Source organism: Ovis canadensis, chromosome 26 (genome assembly GCF_042477335.2).
Source record: "Ovis canadensis isolate MfBH-ARS-UI-01 breed Bighorn chromosome 26, ARS-UI_OviCan_v2, whole genome shotgun sequence".
NCBI lineage: Eukaryota > Metazoa > Chordata > Mammalia > Artiodactyla > Bovidae > Ovis > Ovis canadensis.
The window spans coordinates 48,638,540-48,654,005 of record NC_091270.1 but is presented as its reverse complement, the minus strand read 5'-3'; the positions used below and the strand labels follow the sequence as shown (position 1 = coordinate 48,654,005).

General features: G+C 41.9%; 1 protein-coding gene across 2 annotated transcripts in view; it reads right to left on the bottom strand.

Annotated features, from left to right (window-relative positions):
* The window catches only part of ASH2L (ASH2 like, histone lysine methyltransferase complex subunit), a 29,215-nt gene that overhangs the window by 9,621 nt on the left and 4,128 nt on the right, over positions 1–15,466 (bottom strand). For both annotated transcript variants that reach the window (XM_069573027.1, XM_069573026.1), the window contains exons 4-10: positions 12,786–12,874; positions 12,428–12,522; positions 8,490–8,585; positions 7,685–7,780; positions 6,936–7,011; positions 4,680–4,773; positions 3,756–3,973 (exon numbers count right to left, since the gene is read on the bottom strand). In XM_069573027.1, the coding sequence (XP_069429128.1) occupies positions 3,756–3,973; positions 4,680–4,773; positions 6,936–7,011; positions 7,685–7,780; positions 8,490–8,585; positions 12,428–12,522; positions 12,786–12,874 (764 nt within the window). The remainder of the gene's footprint in view (positions 1–3,755; positions 3,974–4,679; positions 4,774–6,935; positions 7,012–7,684; positions 7,781–8,489; positions 8,586–12,427; positions 12,523–12,785; positions 12,875–15,466) is intronic.

Sequence of the window (15,466 nt, the reverse complement as noted above, 5' to 3'; positions counted from 1 at the left end):
ATGTGTGTGCTCACCTGTGCAGAAAAAACAGCCAGGATGAACCAGAAACTTAAGAGCCTGGCTAAGTGCAGAGGGTGGGTGGGAAAGCAGTGGGGGAAAAGGAAGAAATGAGAACGGGGAGCAGGGCTGAAGAGGGAGTGACACTGAGCAAACCTCAGTGAACAGCAGTTTTAACTCTCAGAGCCCCAGTAGTGTTACATGTACCCTGCACACACACACATCCCCCCAACATGTAGGAGAACCCCACATGGGATACCAACACTAAGGAATAAGCCTACCCGTATCACAAACAAAAGTCATGACCACGATGAAGGAGGCGGGGAAGAAAAGAACTAATCTAAGTTAACGCTATCCACGTGGGATAGTGCAAGGTTAAGACCGAAAGAGCTGTCCATACACACTGTAATCTCGTTAGTGAATGCTTCCTACAGTGGTCTGCAATTCTCAAACCACCTTGGGTGCACATTCGACATGAATAAGTAGGAAAATGTGCTGTAGATAATTAGAGTCAGGTTTCTCACTGCTGCACAAAGAAGTTACACACACAGAAAGGTGGGAGGCTAGAACGACTCTATGGTGGTTGTTTAATCTCTCAGTCATGTCTGACTCTGCGACTCCAGAGAATGCAGCACACCAGGCTTCCCTGTCCTTCACTATCTCCAGGAGTTTGCTCAGACTCATGTCCATTGAGTCGATGATGCCATCCAACCATCTGGTCTTCTGTCGTCCCTTTCTCCTCCTCAATTTTTCCAGCATCAGGATCTTTTCCAATGAGTTAGCTCTTCACATCACATGGCTAAAGTACTGGAGCTTTGGCTTTAGTATCAGTGCTTCCAATGAATACTCAGGACTGATTTCCTTTAGGATTGACTGGTTTTGATCTCCTTGCAGTCCAAGGAACTCGCAAAGTCTCCTCCAGTACCAGAGTTCAAAAGCATCAATTCTGGAGAAGGAAATGGCACCCCACTCCAGTACTCTTGCCTGGAAAATCCCATGGATGGAGGAGCCTGGTAGGCTACAGTACATAGGGTCACAAAGAGTCGGACACGACTGAGTGACGACACCTTACACCTTAGAGCTAGGAAGGATTTTGAAATGATCTTGTTTATCCCCTGGGTTGCTGAAGGAAATATCTTCTGTCTTTCTATGCTGGAATATCTGAAGAACGATATGAAACTTCGCATGTGAAATGTACTTTGTTATATAGCCCCTTCTAGTTAAGAAACTTTGTTTATACCTTATTGAAATCTCTGTTGAGAAGGTTCCAGCAGAAACTCATTTGTAGTTTCTTTACAGGAAGAAAACTAGTTCTGTCAAATGCCTGTTCTGTATTATTATTCTGGTTATAACACAGGGTAGGCTCAGTAATATGAAAGAGAAATAGGTTATTATTTGTAATTGTAATATTAGGTTGATGCAAAAATATTTGTACTTTTGCATTGTTGAACTTTGCCCTTTATATTGGCATACATTGTTTAATAAATGTGATTATGTTATACATCAAAAAAAAAAAAAAAAACAAAAGCATCAATTCTTCAGTGCTCAGCTTTCTTTATAGTCTAACGCTCAGATCCATACATGACTACTAGAAAAACCATAGTTTTGACTATATGGACCTTTTCAGCAAAGGGATGCCTCTGATTTTTAATACACTGTTTAGGTTTGTCATAGCTTTCCTTCCAAAGAGCAAGCGTCTTTTAATTTTATGGCTGCAGACCCTACAGTGTTTGATTAAAGTCCAAAGTGGCAGAGTAAACTCGGTACAGGCATGTATGTGTGTGTTGGTTAAGACGCAGACACGTATTTTCCACCTGGGTCCACTGAGGGAGCCCGGAATACCACCCAGTAATGGCGAGCATACTGAACACTCACATCTTCACTTCTTAGGCTGCTTCCCCAAGCAAAGGAATCTGAGCTCCCTGAAGAAGCTGATACTTGGCCTGCAGCATGGAAAATGTGACATGAACCAGAACCAACTTGTAATGCCAGTAAGTAAGGGAAAATAAATGATGGGGGCTTATCAACAGGACACAAGAGATTCCACTGGCAACAATGTTAAATGGACCCGGAGGGCATTTTGCTCAGCGAAATAAGTCAGAGAAAGACAAGTATTCTGTTAACACTTATATGTGGAATCTAAAACACCTAATGAATGTGTGAAACAAGAAAAAGATTCACCGATAGAACATACTAGTGGTTTCAAGAGGTGCATGCAGGAAGCGGGGACGGGCAAGATGCAGGCAGAGGACCAAGGGGCACAAACCACCATGTGTAACCCAACAGGCTATGAGAATATACTGCACAGCATCAGGCAACATGGCCATTGCTTTGTAATAACTGTGCGCATCATCTATAAGAATACTGAAACACTATGTTATAAACCTGAAACTAATATTCTAAGTCAATTACACTTCCAAAAAAAACACAAAACCCCTACAGGAACCAACCTAAAGAAGCTTCTAATGACCAAAGCTGGAATAATTTGAATGACAAAATAAAATATAGCCTACAAAATAAATAAATATGTGTTAAGTGCACACTGATACAAATAACCAATTAAATAATTAAATAGAGAAAGGAAGAAATAGCAAACAATTAGGCAAACACCGCATTAACAACAAGATCCACAAATGGATGCTAAAATTAGTGGGCAAAACTTTAGAGAAACAGGATATTTGTATAACCTCGAAGGATCTTTCCCTAAGATATCGATTAACTACCAAGGGAAAGAGAGTAGAGAGAGCCAGCAGAAACCACCTTAACCAAATGACTGTGTCCACACAACCGATAACAAGACACACTGACCTCACGAGCCTACAGAGATGATGTAGTGGGAAGGATCTGTGTGTGCACTGTTCTTACACGAGTGTACAACCGCAGTCTAATCACGAAAAGAGAGTCAGACAGACCCTCAGTGAGGCACACTCAAAAAGCAGTTGGTTAACACTGCAAGGGACTATGAAGAAATAATTAAATGCAATGTAGATCCTAGAAAGAGGCATTAGCGGAACACTGGTGAAATTTATAAAGTCTTTAGCTTCATTCATAGTATTTACTAATGTTAATCTCCTGGGTTTGTTGTTTTTCTGGCTGCGCTGAGCAGCCAAGGATGGAAGCTTCACCCCCTGCAGTGGAAACTCAGATTCGTAACCACTGGACCTCCAAGGAAGTCCCATCTCCTGGTTTTGATAACTGTACTGTGGCTGTGTGAGATCTCACCATTAGGAGAACTTTGATGACAGATATATGAAAGTTCTAGTACTTTGTGTCCTGCAGCCTGGTGGTTCAGATAGTAAAGAATCTGTCTGCAACACGGGAGAAGCAGGTTCAATCCCTGGGTCAGGGAGATCCCCTGGAGAAGGAAACGGCAACCTGCTCCAGTATTCCTAACTGGAAAATTCCATTGACAGAGGAGCCTGGCAGGCTATATGGTCCATGGGGTCACAAAAAGTTGGACATGACTGAGCGACTAACACTTTCACTTTCAATATGGAAATTCTATTATTTTTGCAACTTTACTGTAAGTTAAATTTAGTTCGAAATAGAAAATTTTAAAAAAAGTATTCTGTATATAAATGGCTAGAGCTTATAAGGACAGACAAAGAAGGAAATGACTTCTTGCATTCTGGCTGAGTCTAGTTAGAGATGGGGTGAGGATTAGATTGGCATGTCTGTCTAATTCTAGACAGGACAGAGCTGACGATAGTAGTTCTGAGCAACACAGGGCCCAGCACGAACATTAACAGCTTACCCACCTCGATCATGGAGGGCTAACAAAACCCGTTCATATAAGCAGGCTCTGTAGAGGTCTCCCGGAATCGGTTTTCCTGCCCAGCAGTCGAGTTCGAGCTTCTCAGGGTCAGGGGCATGGGGATCGGGCTCAGCTAGAATATAGCGATAGCCATCTTTGTTAAACGGGTGTTCCAAGGGGTAGCCATGAGGGGGAAGACGCTGAGCAGAAAACAAAGGGTCACTGCAGAAAGGAAAAAATAAAATCAAGAAACTACAACCCCCTCCTCTAGCTCACGTGCCTTCAATTCTGTTAGACAGGCCTCTGCTGTATTCGGTTTCAACTGGAACACCGGCAACTTCAAATGTTTTTCCTTATTCAAATAGATCATTCTGCCCTCTGCAGGCAAGATGGGGAAATGAAAACTACTTTATCTTGGTATGCAACTAAGCCAGGGGAGACAGGGTGCAGAGGAACAAGGGCGGTTTCCTTCAGCATGTTTATTACTATGACTAATGAACAGAAACTCAGAGATATGAACACCCACTACCTGTTTCCAGTCTGAATAAGAAATGACCTGGATTTCGTCACCCCAGTACTGAACAAAGTGAAGGGAAGAGCTATCAGGGGACAGGCAGAAAGTTTACTGTAAAAGAGCTGACATTCAATATTGGTTTCTTTCACTGCCTTTGGTCCATCTATCCTTTCTCAAGATGCCTTAGCGGAACTTCACACCCAGGTCAATCATCACAGGGTGCTTCCCTGGGGTTGTTTCGTTTAGAAACAAGTTCCGCAAACAGGGCGCCTAGTCTGGGGCTATTTGACCCCTCAAACTGTTTAAGATTTGAGAACAAGGGGCAGGCTTGTGCCTGCAGACAGCTGATCTCTTGCCTCACTGAGGGGCTCTGCAGCCCTCTGACGTGGTAAGGGGCAGGCAGGGGGTGTTCACCTCCGGGCCTTCTTGGTGGTCCCCGCGGTGCTGCCGTCCTGCTGTTTGCGCTTGGCTCCTCTGCCTTTCCCACTGCTTCCTGCTGCAATGCCGCCTTTGAAGAGAAGGCAGATCACCTTCAGTGAGCTGTGACAGGGGACAGCTCCCCAGGGACGAACACTCCCAGCGTGCATTTGTGTGACACCACAGGATTTTCTGCCCGGAAACATATGGGACTTCACCCTGGTTCGCCTGAGTCTGCTGGGTGGCTCCCAGCCCAGAACGCTGCGTTCTGGCAGCAGCTCCAGTGAACCCAGCAGTAATGACTCCTGGGTTACAGCTGTGCCCCTCGCTTCCTAAATGAACCGCAGCTCCGGGAACACTTTCCAAGGATGAGACACAAATGCATTTTCACTCACTCGGACGGCAGACACCCACAGCTAGAAGTAACTGCGTGGGTAGTTTTTTCCCACTCAAATCAATACAAACATCCATAAGGAGAACATCCTCACTGAAGGGATGCTCGCTTGCATGAACTACACACAGCATAGTCCATAAACATGAGAGAGGCACAGGATCTGCTAAAGCGCTGAACTTGAACTTCCAGCAAAACAGAAGTACATCAAACGTGGAAACAAAAAACAGAAATACTAAAAAGGTGTTTCTCTTCAGTGCTTCTAGGCATCTGGTGTGGTTGTTCATGACACAAGCAGGAAAGGCAGCTTTAAATTTGGTCAGCAATCTTTACAATTATTAAAACTGTGCCAACGCATCAAATTTAGGTTTGACGAATCTGGCTTGTGGAATTAAGAGAAAATACAGATAGAGAATTTGTAAATAAAAAAAGAAACGAGCTACATACTAAAAGCCACAAGGAATACTACCTTGGGCACTTCTGAAATAGGTGCTTTGAAATTTTTGTCCAGTTGTCATTCCTCTCAATTAGTTTATTTGTCCAACTTCCAGGAAACATCCCTGAACTGTAGGAAAACACCTTTATGTAACAACTGCATGAAGTACTGTATCTTAATTTGGGGCAAGCTTGGAAATTATCAGCAGTTCTGCTGCAATAAAAAGAGGATCAAGACGTTGAAGGCAGGTCATATTCTGCACAGACAGGACCAGATTTATGCTGAACTTCCTTTTATGAACATACCTGGTGTCGTCCTGTCCTCATAAAAGGCTTAATGTTGAACTGTTAAAATATCAACATCTCTATAGTTTGTTACCTTATTCAAAAAAACTGTTAAGGTTTTATTGGCACTGCATTTCAATTATTTTGAGACAAGTTTTAGATCCACGCTGAAAAAATCAAGCAACACTAAAGAGGACTGCTGGCCATGTCAGGCAGAATATGACAACGTACAAGCTTCCAATTACTAACATTAAACCAGAACTACTGTTTCATATCAAGTGCTACTGCCACCAACTCCACAAGGCTTTACAATCTTAACTCAGTTTCAGCTTCTATCACAACTCAGCAAAAAGCATTTGCCAAACCACAAAATACTTAAGTCTGAGAGGCTGAAAGAAGACAGAGGAGGAATTCACCTCCAAAAGAGGCTCCACCTGTAAGAACAGAAGTGGCACCGTGTATTTGTCAAATTTTAACAGAAAGGAGAAAAATAATGTAAAGAGATGAACAGCACACTTAGTTATATTAGTAACAGTGGAAATGGTTACATATTTAAGACCCTATCACTCCAGAAGAGAAGGTAGCAACACCATATGTCAGATGAAGAGCTGGCTACCTCCCCATTATATCTGCTTTCAATTTGTTGCCATTAGTAGCAAAGGGCTGTTCTGCTCTTAGACGGATTAGACAGAAAAACATGCTACAGTGGGTGGTCAACACAAACGGTGTCATGTGCATAAGCTGAAGATTTAGGGCAAGAAAAATTAGAAGATGGGTAGGAAGTTAAAAAACAGTAGAATTAAGGAAAATTTGAGTGCAAAGCACGTGAACCTAAATTAAGTGTTAGTTATGAAGATACAGATGGGGAGTCGAATATAAACTCAGTAAATCTGACCTTAAAATTGTACCTCGTTTTATGTTAAATGTTTCACTTAAGACCAAACTGTGGTGTAACATAACAAAAATTTCTCCTCTACTATCATTGTTCAAATCCATAGTTAGCCCCTAAAAATTGAGATTTGGACTTTAAAGCATCTTAGTAAATACCTAGTCAAGAATCAGTCCAGAGGCTGCCCAATTCTAGGCACATGTGGATTGAACATCGTACAGACATTTCACCCATGAGATATTTAAACACTTACCATTTAGATTCCCACTGGTAGACACGGCAGTACTCTGCTTTTGGTTGTCATAAGCAGGACCGATGTTACTAAGATCCTAGAGGGAAAATATTCAATTATAGAGGGTGGCTACCTAATCAAACCAGCCTGGCAATGCTAAAAAAAAAAAAGGGAGAAAAAACAGAAGAAATTCTAACAGAATGGCAACCTAGACTCTGAAGCCTGCAGAGGTCCCAAACTTAGATGCTTCAGGGATCAGCAAGTCACATGTGTGAGGCAGCCAAGGATGAGGATGGAAGTGCTTTCAGAATCAGGCTGAGCCAGGCTGGGGGTGGTGGAGGGGGAATAGGGAGGGGTGGTAGAAGACCAAGGGCAGACCTCCCTACGGGAATCCAGGCCCAATGTGGCCAGAGCTCCACATTTTACAGGAAAAGACAGATATCTGAATCTCTGAAATCTGAGGTGGAAAGAAAATCAGAAATGACTTGGAATGGCGTATTTGTGTTACAAGAGAGGAAACGGAAGTTTAAAAAGATAAAAATGGTATGTGTCAAGTCATAACATTTTAAGGAAGAGCTGCAACTAACACACTGGTCTCCCAGTTTAAGGTGAGTGCTCTTTCTTTCACATGGAATAAGAATCATTTATTTGGAGCCCACCGGGTCATGGGCATTTGTAAGTGGTAAATACACAAATGTAAACACAGCCTGATTCTCTCTGTCCCCGTGGCTTAAAAATCAAACGGGGGCCTGTGAAGCCAATTAACGTACCTGATCCAGAAGGCCAAACTTGGGGTAATCTTCTTCTGGGTCCTTACTCCCTGGATCAGGGTGTTCCTTTACTAAGAACACATCTCTTTCTTTACTCTAAAAGGAAATGGTATTTTAGTGTTACTGGAAATTTTATACTTAAACTGAATGGATGCTTAACCCCTAACTCCCAAATCGTAGGTGTAATCTCCAAATCTCAACACAAACAGCCTGCCCCCTGAAAAAAAAAAAAAAAAACACACACACACCAGTACTGTTTTTCTTTGATTAGAAAACTAATGCATGACCACCAAAAAATACAAACAGTAGAGAAAGTTGGCAAAATAAGAGCCACCATCCTTCACAACCCTCACTCATCCCCACACCTCACAGAGATACACAGTGGTAACAGCTTGTGCTGATGTCTCCCCAGGTGCTCTAAGTCTAACGACAATAATGTTCAGAACAGAGTTTGTTTTTTTTAATCAAAGAAAACAATTGTCTCCAATTTAGGCATAACACTATACTTGCCAAAGTACAACGGACAAAAGATTCAGCAGCGTACATAAAACTACCATATCTTCACTTAAGTCTATGTGCAACTTACTGATTTTGTGTGAAAACTATTAAAATTTATAATTACTAAGATTTAATACTGTTGTTCTCATTTTCTTAGTCATCACATTAGTTCAGTGAGACCACAATCAAAAAAAAAAACCCAACAAAACCCATTTACTTATATACATATATATAATTTCTTGTATAAATTCTTACAAGGAACACTGGTTTTCTAAACATTGAGTCTAGTCAATTTTAGTTGACTTACCATAGTTTTCACAATGTTATTTGGCCAGGTCATTTTCCCAGGTCTTTGTCTGGTCGTCATGCATTCCCAGTATTTATCAATAAACGGTATGATATCCTGATTTTTAAAACAAAATATATTAAAGCCTTTATAGCTGCTTTCGAAATTATGCTCACACACACAAAAAAAACACTGCTGCATTTTCAAAGATCTCATCAGAATCAAAAGACAAACACATGTTTTTCATCTTTTAATAACTTATAACGTGAACAACATGTAGGTTGCGGGGTTTTCAAACAAGCATATACAACTCTTAGCCACACAGGGCTTATGAGCCGGTTAAGGGAAAAGACGTGCCGTTGTCTCCTGGTATCCTCTCCCCCGAGCTCCTGCTCCTCCGCGCTGGGGACACCTCTACCTGGACATCCTGCACGCACCTCAGACTCCTTGTGACTAGGACTGACCTCGAACCGCACCTCACGAATCTGCTCTGCACGTTTCTATTCTTGCTCTTCGCACTCAGGATCACCCCGAATCACAGGGTTCACACACGGAGTCACCCTCATCCTTCTCACACAACCTGCACATCTCAGCAGTCACCAACCGAACTTTAAAATTCCAGAAAATGTTCACCAATCAGGCCTCCTTCCTGCTCCAACTGTGGTCCTCGCCAGCCTCTGCTTACACGACTAACAGTGTCTGAACTTCATCCTCTGTCACCAACGTCCTCCCACCCTGGGCCACCTGCCCCAGCCTACCACTAATGTCCTTCACTAGAATCAGTTCCATGAACATGGAACCTTTACTGAAAGGAGCCAGGCTGAATTAGGGGAAGTATAAGGGAAGACTGGAACGTCTTCTTGTTCGAGAAGGTAAGGAAGAGTTCAGACTTATAGGGACATATCAAAAAGTGTCTGAAGTCAGCCAGGATGGGGCTACACTGGTCAAATCTGAGCATCAGAAATCCCGAAATCCCATGATGGACTATAAAAATCAGTGAGTCTTAAAACTAAAGACAAACAACAGCAACAACAATGACCGGGGGGAGGGCTCTTCTTTACAAAAGAACTATAACCGGTAAATATATTCTGTTGTACAAGGATTGAGGTTAGGATAATCAGTGGTTACAATTACCACTGCTTGAAAGGGTTGTGAGAACAAGATATTCACATGAACTCCACGTATTACCCATGAATTACTTAACGATTACAAAGAAAAAGGGTCTCTTTACAGTAGAGAAATCAAGTGGTCACATTTAGGATCACTAATAATAAAACAAGGCAATGTCTTATGCCTCCTAATGGAATACACAGAAAAACACATACTACCTATGTAATATTCTTGCCAAAAATGTTTAAGCTGAACCTAGTCATAAGGAAACAAGTTGATAAATCCAAATTGAGGAACATCATGGCAAACAACTGTCTAGGCTCTTCAAAATTTCAAATGTCATAGCAAACCAAAAAGTAAAAAGGAATTGCTCTAGAGATAAAAGGGACATTACAACCAAATTCAACGTGTGATCCTTGATCAGGTCCTGGCTGGAAGAAAAAATTATGAGGGACATTATGTAGACAACAATGTTGAGAAAATATACACTGTACACACAAAATACACAGCCTATATATATAAGAACACTGCACTAACATCAGCTCTTTGAGTGTGGTCATTGTACGGATGAGAGAATACTGGATAAAGTATAATATCTACAAGTTTATAGATATTATACTTACATGTAAGCCTTAAGTCTCACATAAGCTTACGGGGAAAATATACATAAAGCAAACAGCAAAATATTCACAGCAGGCAAATCTAGATAAGGAATAAACAGGCATCTATTGTAGTATCTGAATTTTTCTGTATATTTGAAAAATTCAAAATAACAATTTGGAAGGAAAAAACCAAAAGACAAATATAATCATAGCATACTTGTGTTTAAACACGTTCTTTTTAATGTAGGAAAAAGAGCTGGGCAGGGGCAAGGGGGGCCCTCTGCTGACTCCCTCAGCTTTCAGGATTAAGCCCTAACTCGTTTGTTTAGCAGAAAAGGCCTTACTCAGTCTGATCCTGAATATACTAGTCTCACTAAACAATGGAACAACAGACTGGTTCCAAATAGGAAAAAAGAGTACGTCAAGGCTGTATATTGTCACCCTGCTTATTTTACTTCTATGCAGAGTATATCATGAGAAACGCTGGCCTGGAGGAAGCACAAGCTGGAATCAAGACTGCCGGGAGAAATATCAATAACCTCAGATATGCAGATGACACCACTCTTATGGCAGAAAGTGAAGAAGAACTAAAGAGCCTCTTGACGAAAGTGAAAGAGGAGAGTGAAAAAGTTGGCTTAAAGCTTAACATTCAGAAAACTAAGATCATGGCATCCAGTCCCATCACTTCATGGCAAATAAATGTGGAAACAGTGGCAGACTATTTTTTGGGCTCCAAAATCATTGCAGATGGTTACTGCAGCCATGAAATTAAAAGACGCTTACTCTTTGGAAGGAAAGTTATGACCAACCTAGATAGCATATTAAAAAGCAGAGACATCACTTCGCCAACAAAGGTCAAGGCTATGGTTTTTCCTGTGGTCATGTATGGATGTGAGAGTTGGACTATAAAGAAAGCTGAGTACCGAAGAATTGATGCTTTTGAACTGCGGTGTTGGAGAAGACTCTTGAGAGTCCCTTGGACTGCAAGGAGATCCAACCAGTCCATCCAAAAGGAAATCAGCCCTGGGAGTTCATTGGAAGGACTGGTGTTGAAGCTGAAACTCCAATACTTTGGCCACCTGATGCGAAGAGCTGACTTATTAGAAAAGACCCTGATGCTGGGAAAGACTGAAGGCAGGAAGAGAAGGGGACGACAGAGGGTGAGATGGTTGGATGGTATCATCGACTCAATGAACATGGGTTTGGGTCGGCTCCGGGAGTTGGTGATGGACAGGGAGGCCTGGTGAGCTGCGGTTCAGGGGCTCGCAAGGCATCAGACACGACTGAGCGACTGAACTGAACTAAACACCCTATACCAATCAATGCTGTTCTTTTTCTTTTGGTCAAGTCATGCGGCTTGTGGGATTTTAGTTCCTCGATCAGGGACTGAACCCGTGCCCCGGGCGGTGGAAGCTGAGTCCTAACCACTAGACCATCAGGGAAGAGAGGAGTCCCCAGCCAGTGTCTTCTAAACTGTAGGTTGCAGTCAATTAGTGGGGTATACAATCAATCTTGTAGGTCAAAGCTAGCATTGACTAGAATAGAAAATATCAGCATATGGAGAGAGAAGGTGACAGGGTGCTTCAGTCTTTAAAGACTCACGGATGGGCTCACCATCTAATTTTGGAATACTAACTTTAGTCATGTAGTTTAACAATAAAGCATAAATTTTTTTTAATAAGTCAACCTTTTCCCCAACAAAATCCGTGATAGGGATCCATAAAAACAGCACAAACTAAGCTAAAAAGGTTCACCTCAAAATCTGATTATTAATTGTGGAACAGACAATTGTTTGCTTCTGTAAAGCCAATCAAAACTATTTAAAGATTCACCCTTCTAAGAGCTAAGCCAATGACATAATGAACACACACCAAGAAGTTAGTAAATCACACGAAATGAGAAAAACGGAATCACTGAATCTACAGTCATACATTCATAAAAACTGGGAGAAGAGAACCTGTTGGGCTGTACAGTTGACCCTTGAAAACTCATGGGGTTAGGGGGACTGGACTGTCCACAGTCAAAAATCCTCCTATAGTTTTACAGTCGGCCCTCTGTATTCGTGGTTCTACACCCAAGGATTCAACCAGCCTTGAATTATGCAGGACTGCGGTATGTATTTACTGAAAAAATCCGCATGTACGTGAACCACTGACGTTCACAGCTGTGTTGTTCAAGGGCCCACTGTATTCAGAAGTCCCTCCTGGTTCTCTGGCATGATCGCAATGACAGTAATTCCATCTCTACCTTATCTTTGGAGAACATGGTTTTTGGATGCTCATCTTGTGTTCGGGACTGCCACGTTAGGTTGGCCAAAGCACTAAGGCACATTTCTTTCAAGTCTATAAAAGCAAAAGGGAAGAAAGAGTTACTGTAGTAATATATTCCTGCTACCACAGGAATATTCAACCAGACGGTCCACAGATTAACAACTACAGCATCATCTGATCTAAAACGGACAAGAGCAGGCATCCAGAGCTAAGCCCCAACGTCAATTCTACCAGCTTCGTGGCAGAGGTTCCCTGATTTGGCTGAGCCTAGATCCCTTTTCTCTGCCAGCTAACCAGAGGAGGTCACTGTGCAGCCCTCCAAGGCCTGTCCTTACTTGCTTGCTTCCGGAGGAAATAGGTGTTCCCGCTGTGGTGGCACACGTTGCAGTGGAAACTGTAGTTGGTCATGAATGGTAGACAGGATCTGGAGAACACCAAATGGAGCAAATTAGTGAGCTTCTGAACACACACTTAAAAGAAGCAGATCAACAGGGATCTTTTCCCTCAGTGAAAGTTAAATGATGCTAATATAGTAATACACTCTCAAAACTTGAGAAGGGCACCAAAACAGGGCCCGTTGTAGTTTTACAAATAGCTGAACTTTTCCATCACAAAAATTTAGCAGGACATTATCCACCACAGTTGATGATTCAATATATGGCAGGTTCTGACTGGAGCCCCTATCCAGGCTAGTTTATTACAGTTTTTAAACACCTAAAAAGAGTATACTAGGCCACTTGTGGAAGAAGACAAAGCAGTCTCTTTAAATATCTTTGCACTGAAATATCTATATTTAAATTATATTTAAGTCTCTTTGTAAAGTGTCAATAAAATTGTTGGAAAGGGCAGACAGAGGTATAAAAAGATTAACTTCAAAATGTAAATAATTATTCAAGAACAACACATAAGTCCAAAAACATTACCTGCGTCATTACCAAATGAATCCTACAGATGACAGCCTTGAAGAATTTATTTTTTATTTACTTATTTTTTAACATTCACTCTTCTTCTCTGAAACACATTATTATCTTAAATATTTATTCATTTGGCTGCTCTGGGCCTTGGTTGTGGCACACAGGATCTTTGTTGAGGCATGCAGGATCTAGTTCCCTGACCAGGGATTGAACCTGGGCCCCCTGCACTGGAAGTGTGGAGTCTTAGCCACTGGGCCACCAGGAAAGTCCTGTTTTTAAGAATTTAAAGGACTGAAGTAGTAACTTCAGATTTAAGAGTTAAGGAAGATTTTTCAAAGACACAAATTATGAACTGGATTTGGAAAAACAAGCTGCTTTTCTTTTCTATAGGTGAACTAGTTTATGTAGAGATAAAAAACTGCAAATTTGGAGGCAAAGGGGCAATCTGGTGCACACCAGTTTGGCCAGGGGAGGGGAGTTGTCAGAGATATGCTGAAAGGCTTGCAAGGTAGGAAGTAGCAGAGGCCTTACATGCCTGGGGAAGTGAATTTTCTCTGTGGGTAACAGGAACACCTTGAAGGGGAAGCCATGTGGTGAAAGTGGTAAGTTTGGTAACAGAACAGGTCTGAAGGGAGGAAGAGATAAAGAAAAGGGAATATGTGAGAAGCTTCTTCAGCAGTTACAGAAGGTATTAAAAGAAAAAAGGCCTCACACAGAGTGAAATAACAAAACTGGGCAAGTAAGTGTACAAGAAGAAAAGAAACTGGTTAAGCTTAGGGGCTGATTTTATGTGAGGGGGCAGCAAGTGAAAGGAATCCTAACCACTGAGACTCCTTGTAGGTGTCAGCTCACTTCCTAAGAGATGAGCTCAGGGGCAAAAGCAGGCCTGACTGTCTGAAGGCAGAGAAGAAGCCGGTGGAAGGAACTGGGGGCTAACAGGACCCGTGCATTAGTGCAGCGTGGTGCTGTGCTGGTGACTGGAACAGCATGGGAAAAGCTTGGTCCTGAAAAGGAGAAAGCAACAGAGAAACAGAAGACTGGTTTAAGTTGGAAAAGAAGAAATCAAAATAAAGACAGGTTTATCATGGACTCTGCTCAAACTTAGCTGGTAAAGAATCTGCCAGCAATGCAGGAGACCCGGGTTCGATCCCTGGGTCAGGAAGATCCCCTAGAGAAGGAAATGGCAACCCAGTTCAGTACTCTTGCCTGGAGTCTGGTGGGCTACAGTCCATGGGGTCACAAAGAGTCAGACATGACTGTGCGACTATGCTCAGTTCAGTTCTGCTGAAACTAATTTCACATATCCTTAAAGAGATGTTTCCAGGTGTGTGTCTACCACCGCCATTCAAGGAAGAAACATCCTTATGAATGTTAAGGTCAGGTTCCCTCACCTTTACCTCTCTCTACAGCCCCTTCTGCAACAGCCTGTTGTGGTAAGCTCATTTATAGAAGAGAGAGGCAGGTGTACAATAATTAACAAACACGATCAGGTGGTTAGAGCAGTTTTTTTCATATCCTGCTAGCTCACTCACTTCCTCCATCCGCCATAAAAGATAATCTGTCCAACCCATTGGGTTTTAGGTGTAACTTCTCAGATTCAGGTACACACTGGTCACCACCAAACCTCTGAACTGTGGTTTGATTCGTTTCTGCATCACTCCGAGTTATCTCTCTGGTAAATTTCCTTTCCTAGGCCCTGTTTATCCAAACAAATTCTCCTTGTGAAAGTGGCCCAATTTGAGGTCTTTCCTAACTGACGAGCTTGTATATTTTCTCTTAGGTCTTTCTACCAAGATCAATTCTTCTGACCACTCAATGTTTTTCTTTCTGTTTAAAACATTCAACCTTCAATGTCAACAGTCACATGTTAATTAGTATATTAACACTACTTTAACTTTTTAACTAGAAGACATTCAACAGATTATAAAGGAAGGTATTTCTTCACAAACCAACCCAAGGGAGGTTAATTTCAGAACTAACAATGCAGCCCTCTTTTGATATAGTCTTGAAGCAGATGATGTTAAGAAGAGGTGGCAAGAATACACAGAAGAACTGTACAAAAAAGATCTTCACGACGCAGATAATCACGATAGTGTGATCAC